The 12,403-nt window shown below is 42.8% G+C and overlaps 1 protein-coding gene across 1 annotated transcript in view; it reads right to left on the bottom strand.

The window, feature by feature from the left end:
- Nucleotides 1–1,330: 1,330 nt before the first annotated feature.
- Nucleotides 1,331–12,403, bottom strand: part of SNX19 (sorting nexin 19) — a 57,211-nt gene continuing 46,138 nt past the window's right edge. The window contains exons 9-11 of the mRNA XM_034421980.3: nucleotides 8,249–8,433; nucleotides 5,097–5,184; nucleotides 1,331–2,379 (exon numbers count right to left, since the gene is read on the bottom strand). Of these exons, the coding sequence (XP_034277871.2) occupies nucleotides 2,244–2,379; nucleotides 5,097–5,184; nucleotides 8,249–8,433 (409 nt within the window). The 3' untranslated portion in view covers nucleotides 1,331–2,243. The remainder of the gene's footprint in view (nucleotides 2,380–5,096; nucleotides 5,185–8,248; nucleotides 8,434–12,403) is intronic.

Raw genomic sequence — 12,403 nt, forward strand, 5'->3', positions numbered from 1 at the left:
GTAACTCAAGGCGCAAACCTTTCTAATCCTCCTGATCCTTCCACCTCCATTGTGAAGTGGGTTGGGCTTAGAGAGAGTGACTGGCCCAAAGTCACTCAGCGTTGTGGTCTGCCAGCAGCCTGCAGAACTGGCAGCAGAGTCGGTGAGGAGACTGGGGAGGACCATGGGCCAGTCTTGGAGTCTGATTTTCAGGCCTTCTCGGCCCACTGGAAGTAGGGAAATGGGCCGTTTCTGGCCTGCAGAGGGCCTCCAGAGGGGTGGGGAAGGCCATTTTCGCTCTCCACAGGCTCCTAGAAAGGCTCTGGAGCCTGGGGAGAGCAAAAAACGGGCCTACCAGGCCATTGTGGGCACGCACACGCCAAAAGTGGGAGAGCATAGGGGGGTCACATGCACATGCGTGGGGGGTGGGGCGCATAGAATTATGGGTGTGGGCACGCACATGCACGAACCCCCTGCGCTCCCCCCTGCTTTTGGCACGTGATGGCAAAAAGATTAGCCATCACTGGTGTAGGGGGGTTGGACTAGATGACCTACAAGGTCCCTTCCAACTCTGTTATTCAGCTATTCAGTGCAACCATGACCTGGATCAGTGGTCCCCAACCTTTGTGGCTTGGCGGCCCAACGGTGGGTAGGTGGGGGAAGAGGAGAACCAGGCTGTGCGAGCCGACGTGCGCATCACTCAATTTGCACAAGCAGCGGGCTATCATGTACATGCATGGGTGCACAGCTCGACTTGTGCAAGTTGAGCTGCACCTGTGCGTGCACGCACGCTGTCCCACCACTCACACAAGTTGAGCTGCGTGTGCGCACTGGCCCACCATTCTTGTGGCCCGGTTGCAAATAGGCCAATCGGGGCAAAAAAGTCCTTGATTGTGCAGAAATGGATAAATTAACCATGGAGTTTAAAGACAGAGAGGAATCAGAGTATTACAAGAGTTGGATTATGCGGTATCCATGGCTTGAAACAAGATGTAAAATTGATGCATAAAGATGATATAGAACGTACGTTAAATTGAAAATTATATATATTTATAAATACGATAAAACTTTTTAAAGGATAAAAGGAATATGTAAATGCAGATAGATATACCGCATACGTGAAGAATAGATTAAATCGTTCTTAATGAAGAACAAAAATAGAAGATGGTAAAAGATACTAATATTTAAAGATAATGTATAAAATGATAGGCTGTAGATTGGAATTATGAAATTAGGAATTGTTACCGATAGTTGAAAGCTGTAAAAATGGAAAAGTGCTTTTAAAACGAAAAAAGATTGAATAAAAACTATTTAAAAGAAAAAGAAAAAGAAAGAAAATTCAATCAAGATGTAGCCAAATAACAACTTTAATTTTGATATGTATTCAATTCAGGGACTCCCTCCCCTGCAAACATACTTAAATGTAGGCTGACAAAGAACAAGGAAGTTCTCCACTCTCCACACTTTAAGAATCTGCGAACACACCTCCTTACAATCTTGGTTGGAGGCATCTATATATGGCTGATCTAGACTCATCCAATTTTGTTTGGCCGTTGCAGCAAGTCCATCATCAAAGAATGCAAACCATCCCAATGATCTGAATGAGTAATAGCATCCTAGATGGTTAAACAAACAGCAACAAACTTCTTCAAAGCCAGTTGATGAACAGCAAAATGATTTGAGTCATCTCTTCAGACAACAAGTGACTTGAGCCAATTACATCAATTTTGGAAAGCCATCAAACCTTCTTTGCTTGGTAGTTCTAAAATTCCAGGAATACTCTTAGGTTTCAAGGACAAATACATGATGTACAGAAATAAAAAAGCAAAAACAGGGATTAATTTGTCGTTTGCTGCTCACTGGAGTGGTCTTGTTGGGAAAAAAAAACATAAGAGGTCATATCATGGAATGCCCAAATAAGTACTTTGGGAGCACCAAAACGTCCTGTAAATTAAAACAAAACATGCAGAAAGGAAAATTACATCTATCCAGGAATGTAGCTAAAGAATTATCCTATTCTCCAGATTATTCACATTTAACAGGTTATTTCTTCTCATTCTGAACTCCTCTGCAATTCTTCCAGGTTCTTGAAACGATAATATTTTATGGTGCAGAAAAAGTTCTGGAACATCCTTTTACAGTAATCACTGTCTATCTGTTGGTCATCTATCTATCTATCTATTCAACAGATCCTGGATCAGACCAACAGCAATGTATCATATGAGATCACGTCTAGTTGGGGTTCTCTTTGCCTCAGTTATGAATTAACGCGGTGAAGTACTAGATCTCTCAGCGGCTCCATAGACTGAAGTCATGACTGACGTTGATTGGGGCGCCTCCGTCGGGGAATCGGGGATCAAAAACTCCATCAGGATGTCCATGAGGGAGTAAAGGACGTGCCTGAAAAGAAAGATGGATTATGAATCAATGTGACAGCAGATTCCAATATCCAAGGAGATGAACACTCTAGTGTTAGAAATGGCGTAACGGTGTTAAGTTTGTTGAATAATAAGGTCAAGACATCATAAGATAAACCAAGAGGTGGTATTCAGCCAGTTCTGACAGGTTCTGGAGAACTGGTAGCGGAAATTTTGAGTAGTTTGGAGAACCAGCAAATACCACCTCTGGCTGGCCCTGCCCCCATCTATTCACTGCCTCCTGAGCCCCAGCTGATCGGAGTCCCAGCTGATCGGAGTCCCAGCTGATCGGCTGGGTCTTCTTTTGTTGCCCTGCCCAGGAGAACAGAGCTGGAAAGCAGGTTAGTGGGGTGGGGAGGGAATGGGGATTTTACAGTATCCTTCCCCCTGGATTGGGATGGAAATGGAGATTTTACAGTATCCTTCCCCTGGAGTGGGGTGGAAATGGGGATTTTACAGTATCCTTCCCCTGGAGTGGGGTGGAAATGGGGATTTTACAGTATCCTTCCCCTGGAGTGGGGTGGAAATGGGGATTTGGCCTGGCCTAAATCATCTCCTCTTTTAAATTTAAATTTTAAACATAAATTTTTAATCTGTTTAATTATGGGGTATTTTAAAATTCAGCCTAAATTATTTAATTTGTTTTAATTTATTTTAGATTTTGTATTTCCTGTGTTTTATCTTCTGGCTGTTCACCGCCCTGAGTCCTTCGGGAGAAGGGCGGTATAGAAATTTAATAAAATAAAATAAAATAAAATAAAATAAATAATTTTAGACTATCCTTCCCCTGGAGTGGGTTGGAAATGGAGATTTTACAGTATCCTTCCCCTGGAATGGGGTGGAAATGGGGATTTTAGACTATCCTTCCCCTGGAGTGGGTTGGAAATAGAGATTTTGCAGTATCCTTCCCCTGGAATGGGGTGGAAATGGAGATTTTGCAGTATCCTTCCTCTGGAATGGGGTGGAAATGGGGATTTTACAGTATCCTTCCCCTGCCACACCCGAGCCAAGCCAAGCCACACCCACCAAGCCACGCCCACAGAACCGGTAGTAAAAATTTTTGAATACCATCACTGGATAAACCCATGTAGTTTTCTTGGGAACCATATGGAGGTTGCCTCTGTCTCCTTTCACAATGGTTTCTGTTTCCTATCCGAAGACTAAATCCAAGGAATAAATAGATCTCAACCCGCTTTTGCTTTTTCAAGATCGGCCAAAGCCTGCTAGATACTGCCAACTGTTTATATGAGCCCCCGCTAATCTCATGCGCAACGAGATGTTAGGATTTTAACACACCGTTTTAACAGCCAGCGTCAAGCTGGGGAGTGATATTTTAGAGTGTCACTTTATTTAGACCGAGCAGAAACATGACGGGAAAAGGACTTACCGACGGGAGAAAAATAAACACTCCCTCCCTCTGTAGATCTTGCTTATCCTACTAAACTTAGCATTCCGTTTTATCTCTCAAGATCCTGTGTTAGAGGTAGTCCTCACCTTCTGACAATTTGCTTAGCGACTGTTCGAAAGTAGGGTGGCACTGAAAAAAAGGGACTTATGATGGGTCCTTGCCAGTGGTGGGATTCAAATAATTTAACAACCGGTTCTCTGCCCTAATGATTTCTTCCAACAACCAGTTCACCAAACTGTTCAGAAAGTTAACAACCGGTTCTCCCGAACTGGCTGAATCCCACCACTTATCCTTGCACTTAATAACCATCAAAGCTTCCCAGAGGTAACATGATCAAAAAATCAAGATACTGGCAACTGGCATGGATTTACAAGGGTTGTAGCACCCCGGGGTCATGTATCTGACCCATTTTCCAAAGCATCAGAAGTCAAGACAAGAACCCATGGCTGGAAACTAATCAAAGAGAGAGGGCATTAAAACTAGGAATTTCCCAACGGTGAGAACAATCAAACAGTGCAACAGTTTGCCTCCAGAGGTTATGGATGCCCCATCATTGGTGGGTTTTCAAGAAGAGTTTGGACATCCATATATCTGAAATGGTATAGACGCTCCTGCTCGAGCAGAGGAGCAGACAGTTGGTCTACATGACTAGTAAAGCAGGGGTAAAATCCAGCAGGTTCTGGAGAATCGGTAGCAAAAAATTTGAGCAGTTCGGAGAACCGGTAGCAGAAATTTTGAGTAATTCGGAGAACCGGCAAATAACACCTCTGGCTGGCCCCCGAGTGGGGTGGGAATGGAGATTTTGCAATATCCTTCCCCCAGGAGTGGGGAGGGAATGTGTATTTTGCAGTAGCCTTCCCCCAGGAGTGGGGAGGGAATGGGGATTTTGCAATATCCTTGACCCAGGAGTGGGGAGGGAATGGAGATTTTGCAGTATCCTTCCCCTGCAACACCCACCAAGCCACGCCCACAGAACAAGTAAAAAAAAAATTGGATTTCACCACTGCCCTAAAGTCCGTTCCAACTCTGTTATTCTATGTTCTATATTCATGGCATTCGCAACCTTCCCAGTTGTGGGAAGCCAAGTCAATGACAGAAGCCAAATTCGTTTAATGATTGCAGTAAAAAGGTGTAAAATCACACACTTAGCGACCACACGGCTAAGTGGCCATGACAGTTCTGGCGCCAACTGTGGTCTTAAGTGGAGGACTACTTGTATTTAATTCGATGGCTCTGCCCTGTGTAAATATGGATTCGTTTTCCTCTCTTGGTTATCATACGATGAAAGTTACCTGTTGATGCTTGGATGCTGCATGGACTCTAAGACGAGGCTCCAGCATTGTTGACATTTATTGATACCTAGGAATTCTTGGAGCGAGTCTGTGGGAAACAGAGACTAGTATAAATTCACAAGAAAAGCATAGTAGCAGTACCGCAAAGGCACTTTTTCAAGAGCAATTGGACTTTCTTGTTTTTCTTTGAGAAGAGAACAAACCAGGGGTGAAATCCAGCAAGTTCTGACAGGTTCTAGAGAACTGGTAGCGGAAATTTTGAGCAGTTTGGAGAACCGGTAGCGGAAATTTTGAGCAGTTTGGAGAACCGGTAGCGGAAATTTTGAGCAGTTTGGAGAACCGGTAGCGGAAATTTTGAGCAGTTTGCAGAACCGGTAGTGGAAATTTCGAGTAGTTTGGAGAACTGGCAAATACCATCTCTGGCTGGCCCCCGAGTGGGAGTGGGAATGGAGATTTTGCAATATCCTTCCCCCAGGAATGGGGAGGGAATGGGGATTTTGCAGTATCCTTCCCCTGCCATGCCCACCAAGCTACGCCTACAGAACCGGTGGTCAAAAAATTTGGATTTCACCCCTGGAACAAATCCATCAGGACAAAATTCAGCAGTCCACCTGCATGTAAGAGATGAAGTCCATTCTTTTGAAGACAGCAAAGCCCACATCTTGGACAGAGAGGACCGCTGGTTTGGAAGAGGGGTCAAAGAGGCCATTTATGTCAAAATTGAACAGCCCTCTCTCAACAGACGGGGAGGAATGCGATATCATCTATTTCCAGTTCCATTTGCACCTCTCAGGTGACCCCGAGGACACATATAAACCTTCAAGTGGCCTCAATGACTCTCTAAAAAGGATGAAAAATGACCAGCTGTCTGCAAGGAGTATAAATCCTTCCATTCCCCCACTATCCAGTCAGAGCTGAAGAAGCTTCTTGGATGAGAAGCGAAACGTCTTCAAAGAAAAACCAGAAACTCCAGTTGCCTCTTGAAAAAGCACCTTTGGGACAACCATGACCTGGATGACTGAGAATCCCACAGACAAACACATATTTAGGGAAAATATCCCTGTTTTGACATCGATGATTAATTCTGCTTTCTCCGGAACGGGGCCTGTGTGTTATGGAACAAGCCGTTCTTTGCTTATTTAGCATTTTAGGAAGAGATTCAAAACATAATTTTTCACCAGGCCTTTTCATGTTTTGGAACATTGATGTTTGATGTTTGTTTCTTGTGATTTTTCCTTTTTATGTTTTTTTTTTTAAAGTGTGCCATGTACGGTATGTCTTTTCAGCATACAAATAAATAAAATGTTTTTTTTTTTTAAAAAAAAAAGTGTTGAGATGCAGAAATTGACAGGACACCTTCTGTATCAAGAGTATATACAGTTTTCAGACAGCCATCATTGTCGGGTTAAGACTAGATAGATAAAAATGTAAATATAAGTATGTAGATGGACAATTGAATAAAAATAGAGAACATATATACATGTCGATACAGTAAGTTGTAAAATAATATATGATGTAATGGTAGGTTTGTTATGTGCTTTCGTTTTTGTTGTATTTTTCTTTCTTTTGTTTTTAAAAGTTCAATAAAAATCATTTTTTTTTAAAAAAAAGAATATATAGTTTTTAAACCAAGAGCTTCATTTGATGGGTATGATTATGGTTTATTATTATTATTAGCATGTTGGATTAAAAAAAAATGATGGGGACGACGTAGCCAAGAAGGAGGCCCATTTGGGAGCAATGTTGCATCTTCATGGGTGATAAGATTTTCTATCATTTTGTTCAGCTCTATTTCTCATCTAAGTTAAGGCGTGTTAGCTCTTGGAGATTGCCTAGATCAGGAAAGAGACTCTAGACGACTAGAATTAAGCTGTATTGAGACGTTGTGTCCGCCAGCAGCCTGTGAAGCTGGCAATGGAATCAGACAGTGAGGAAGCTGGGGAGGATCATGGGCCAGTCCTGGAGTCTGGGGAAGGCTCGGATGAGGGCTCTGCGTCGGAGGCAGAGAAAGGGCCATCTGGGAGGTACATACTGCCTCCGAAGCCTCCAGAGTTGGATCTCAGTGAGGCAGAGGAACAGGGGGAGCCTGTTCCCAGTGTGCGCATGTGCAGAGCTGCCAGAAGGCAAGAACAGCTAAAACAAAAGGGATGATTCGGGAGTAGGGCTGGGACACTTAAAAAGAGGAGCAAAGGGACATGGGCCTTTGCAGGAAGCAACGTTGTTAATTCTGTGCAGTTTAAAGTCTGAAGCTCTGTTTGATTCTGGACTCCGTGTGGCTTTGCCAATGAGGTCTTTGGCAGCGTGTCAAGGGAGATAAAGGTGGGTGATTATCAGCCTTATCCCGAAGGACTCTTTGCAACTATTTGGGACTCACCTGTGAATGAACAGAATTCACAGCTGTTGCAATAAAAGAGGTTTTTGGGACTACTCGTGTGTTTTACTGACTCAGGAAGCCTAGGTCAGAACATGAGATACTCTCCAACAGAAGAGAACATTTGGAGCTCAGGGTTGAAAGGAGGGGCTCTTGGTGCTCTCTGAGCTTGGTGGTTTTCTTACAGATGTTTCTTGACCCAACTAGGTAACATCATCAGTGCTAGCTCTATTATGGTGCTTTTTCAAGAGGCAATTGGACTTTCTGGTTTTTCTTTGAATACATTTTGCTTCTCGTCCAAGAATAACAACAATAACAATAACAACAGCAACATTCTTCTTCTTCTTCTCCTTCTTCCTCTTCCTCCTCTTCTTCTCAAATCCCACTCTCTTCCAGCACTAATGATGTTACCTGGTTGAGTAATAAACTGTCTGCAAGAAAATCATCAACCTCAGAGAGCACCAAGGACCCCAAGCTACACGTATTCCTCCCCCTCTCTTCCTCCTCTTCTTCTCTTCCTCCTCCTCCCTGGATGACTGAGAATCTCCATAGACACATATAATAGCTTTATTATCTTTTGCTTTATCTTGCAAGTCCGATTATATTTTTCTCCCCCTCCCCAATGACTCAGGTAAAAGCCAGATTGTGCCTCTTCCTAAAACTACCACCTTTCCCAGGGATCAGGGAATGGCTTTAGGATTGCCCCTCCAGGCCATTCCCATGACTCTCTACAAGGAGGAAAACCTTGTTAGGTTAGGATTAAGGTCTGGGCTTCACCCACCAGGCAGTATTGCCATGAGAATCTGCAGGGCCTTTTCCTTAGTCTCAGCCTTCTGCTCTTCCGTCCTGAGTGGTCTGGGCATCCCGGGCAAGACTCCGCCAGGCCAAATGGATTCCTGGAGCAGCCGAAGATATTGCACCCAGTACTGGGTGCAGGTCAAGTTGTCTACTTGGACTTCAACCCACCTGTAGGGGAAAAAAATACAAATAAGGGAAGGGAATTGTAGGAACAAGTATTGTTCCTTTCAGGTAAAGGTAAAGGTTCCCCTCGCACATATGTGCTACTCGTTCCCAGACTCTAGGGGGAGGTGCTCATCTCCGTTTCAAACCGAAGAGACAGCGCTGTCTGAAGACGTCTCCGTGGTCATGTGGCCGGCAAGACTAAACACCAAAGGCGCACAGAACGCTGTTATCTTCCCACCAAAGGTGGTCCCTATTTTTTCTACTTGCATTTTTTACGTGCTTTCGAACTGCTAGGTTGGCAGAAGCTGGGACAAGTCACGGGAGCTCACCTCGTTACGTGGCGCTAGGGATTTGAACTGCCGAAGTGCTAACTTTCTGATCGACAAGCTCGGCATCTTAGCCACCGAGCCACCGCGTCCCCCTTTCACAGACAATAAACAAACCCCAAAGAAGAAGATAAGATGACCCAGACATAGGAGGACTGACTTTGGAGATGCTTGAGAAAGTATTTTTGGAACCAGGCGAGCAAAAAATACACTGATTGTGTCTATAAAAAAAGAAGCAAGCCCCACCCCCCTCCCTTGAGTCATGTCTCGTCCATCAAAACAGAACATGATCACACTGGATCTGAGCAATTTTGAACCAGATGGCCCTGAAAAAAAAAAGGGGGGGGGGGCAGAAAAGCAGTATTTTAAACTTCTAGTGGCATGCCGTCAATCAATCAATTTTGATACGCTAAATCTACCCAAACTTGATGACATGTTGACAATGGCTCACTAAAAGTATTTATAATGCAAATAGTTGCAAATAAACAAAATCATGAATCCTAAGTATGATGAGACTAAGAAATGAAACGCTGACAAGTCAGGACTGTGAAGCGGTATGTAAGTCTAAATGTTATATCTATAAGTGCATTATTTGGAATGCTGACACAAAATCAATGGGGGGAGGTGGATTCAATTATTGATTGATTGATTGGTTCAATTTATATGCCGCCCTTCTCCGGAGACTCAGGGCGGCTTACAATGCGTTAAGCAATAGCCTTCATACCTTTGTATACCTTTGTATATTTATACAAAGTCAGCTTATTGCCCCCACAAACTGGGTCCTTAATTTACCTACCTTAGAAAGGATGGAAGGCTGAGTCAGCCTTGAGCCTGGTGAGATTCGAACTTACAGTAATTGCAGACAGCTGGTGCTACTTAACAGCACTTTAGTCTGCTGCGCCACCAAGGCTCATTGGTCAATTGGTCATGGTCAATTAAGGACCATGTGATTCACATTCAACCATGACAAGGTCCGAGCCTAATTGTGGTCATAAGTTGAGAACTACCTGTATACAAAACAGCTGTGCTTTCCACAGGAAACCCCGGGGACTCCCATTTCTATAAAATCTTTTTTTATTTATTTATTTATATGCCGCCCTTCTCCGGAGACTCAGGGCGGCTTACAATGCGCTAAGCAATAGCCTTCATACTTTTGTATATTTTATACAAAGTCAGCTTATTGCCCCCACAAACTGGGTCCTCAATTTACCTACTTTAGAAAGGATGGAAGGCTGAGTCAACCTTGAGCCTGGTGAGAATTGAACTCGCAGTAATTGCAGGCAGCTGGAAGCTAAATACTACCTTTAACAGTAGCATTAGTCTGCTGCGCCACTCAGGCTCCTTCATTTCCTTTGCGTTTATTTTATTAAGCACGATCATCCATATTCGGCATTCCTCCATCCTAATTTCCCCGATATTAATTCCTGCCTTTTGACTCTGGCTGGAAAAATTGGGAGCTATAGCAGGCCCTGCCCAGAGTAATAAAACACAGCCGAACGAGTTTTGCTAAGTGTTTTTCAAGGGAGGCAAATACAAGCACTCCCCAAATTAAGCAGCCTATAAATCAGTATATATGAAGGACGCTGAACTTTTTCAAGAGAGCCAGCCAAGACCTGCAGAGAACTGCCCAATATTTTTACGTGAATTGTTCCTGTCTTTTGCCCCGCAGAAGTTTACAATGGTATAAACCATGAACATTGTGTCCTGTATGCTGGCTGGAAGACAAGGCATTGGAGTGTTTGTTTAGCAGATCTTCAACCTTTTGTGATCCCAAACGTGGAAGGAGAAATGCACCGTGATGGCTTTGCCAGCTTAAATCTGGAAGAAAGGACAAAAGACTTATCCCTGAGTCTACTTTTCCCTTCGGTTAAAGGGAATCCATAGCCAAAAGCAACAGACTTTATATCTAGAGCAGGGGTCGGCAACCTGCGGCTCTGGAGCTGTATGTGGCTCTTTCACCCCTCTGCTGCGGCTCCGTCACTCAAAATATGTGTCACAGCCGCCAATGTGCGACACCCGCCGGCATACGATTTATTGAGCTTTTCAACCCCGGTAGGCCAACCATGGATAAATCCAAGAAAAGAAAAGTTTCAGAAGAAAACAGAACATTTAATTCAACTACATATGCTAGTTTTGTGGACACTCAAGAAATAGCCAGGACACGGGAAGGGTTTTGTGGCTCCCAGTGTTTTCTTTTCTGTCCAAACGGGTCCAAATGGCTCTTTGAGTGTTTAAGGTTGCAGATCCCTGATCTAGAGTAATTGTCCCAAAGATGCTTTTTCAAGAGGCAAACTGGATTTTCTGATTTTTCTTTGAAGATGTTTCACTTCTCATCAGAGGTGGGCTTCACATAATTTAACAACCGGTTCGCCCAGAATTGAAAATGTGAGTGTGCGTGCCTTGTGCACATGCACGCTGCATTAAAAACACAGCGATTATACAGGACGGGGTAGCTTCGCTTGCATGCATGCCTTGCGCACATGCACGCTGCGTCAAAAAACCAGTGATTGTATAAGACAGGATAGCGCCAGGGCGGGCCCGCCGCTAGCCATAACAATAGCCGGTTTGCCCGAACCGGCTGAATCTCACTCCTGCTTCTCATCCAAGAAGCTTCTTCAGCTTAGCAAAGAAAAGGTATATTTGATTATACATGTAATAACTGCAGCGAGGCTAGTATTTGCGCAAAGATGGAAAGTAGAGAAAATCCCTTCAGAAGATGAAGTAATTAAGGAAATATTACATTGTGCAGAAATGAATAGACTGACTTTGATCATTAAAGAAAGAGAGGATTCGGAATATTGCAAGGCATGGAGACAATTTTATAATTGGTTAGAGAAGAGATATAGTTTTATATTCTATTTTGCCATAACACTTATTTCTCAATCTTAAATCACGTATTCAATTAGTACCATCTTAAAAAGAGTTTACTCATATTTACTTAATCAAAACAATTACCCTTCTAGTAACCCACCTAAAATCTTAAATCTGTTAAAAACTCATAATACATTTATCAAATTTAAATCTTTTTTTTTTAATTTGATTTATATGCTGCCCTTCTCCGGAGACTCAGGGCGGCTTACAATGCGTTAAGCAATAGCCTTCATACTTTTGTATATTTATACAAAGTCAGCTTATTGCTCCCACAAACTGGGTCCTCAATTTACCTACCTTAGAAAGGATGGAAGGCTGAGTCAACCATGAGCCTGGTGAGATTCGAACTTACAGTAATTGCAGACAGCTGGTGTTAATCACAATGCTATCAGTCTGCTGAGCCACCAGGTTTATCTCTAATCTTAAAAATATAGCAATTTAACATTTGACATTTAGACATAGTTCTTAATTCAAATAATGCTATTTCAATTTTCTTTTCTTTTTTGCTTAAGTAAAAATGTTCAAATTATTACAATTATTATACATATTTAAACAATATCCCAATTATTACAACTATCAATTTTCTCAAACAATACCTTCCAATATCTTAATAAAAATTTATTCATTATGTCCATTTACATATTTTCTTTTTACATAATCTAAGCTTTGTAAAAAGCTTTTAGATCCCTTGGCTTATGTTCTATCAGGAGAACATTCCTTAATCTCCTATTTGACGGATACTGAAAACTTGGGTTTTACTTTAACACAATGTACCT

The sequence above is a fragment of the Pantherophis guttatus genome, chromosome 9 (assembly GCF_059756535.1).
Source record: "Pantherophis guttatus breed Tessera chromosome 9, ASM5975653v1, whole genome shotgun sequence".
Classification (NCBI taxonomy): Eukaryota; Metazoa; Chordata; class Lepidosauria; order Squamata; family Colubridae; genus Pantherophis; species Pantherophis guttatus.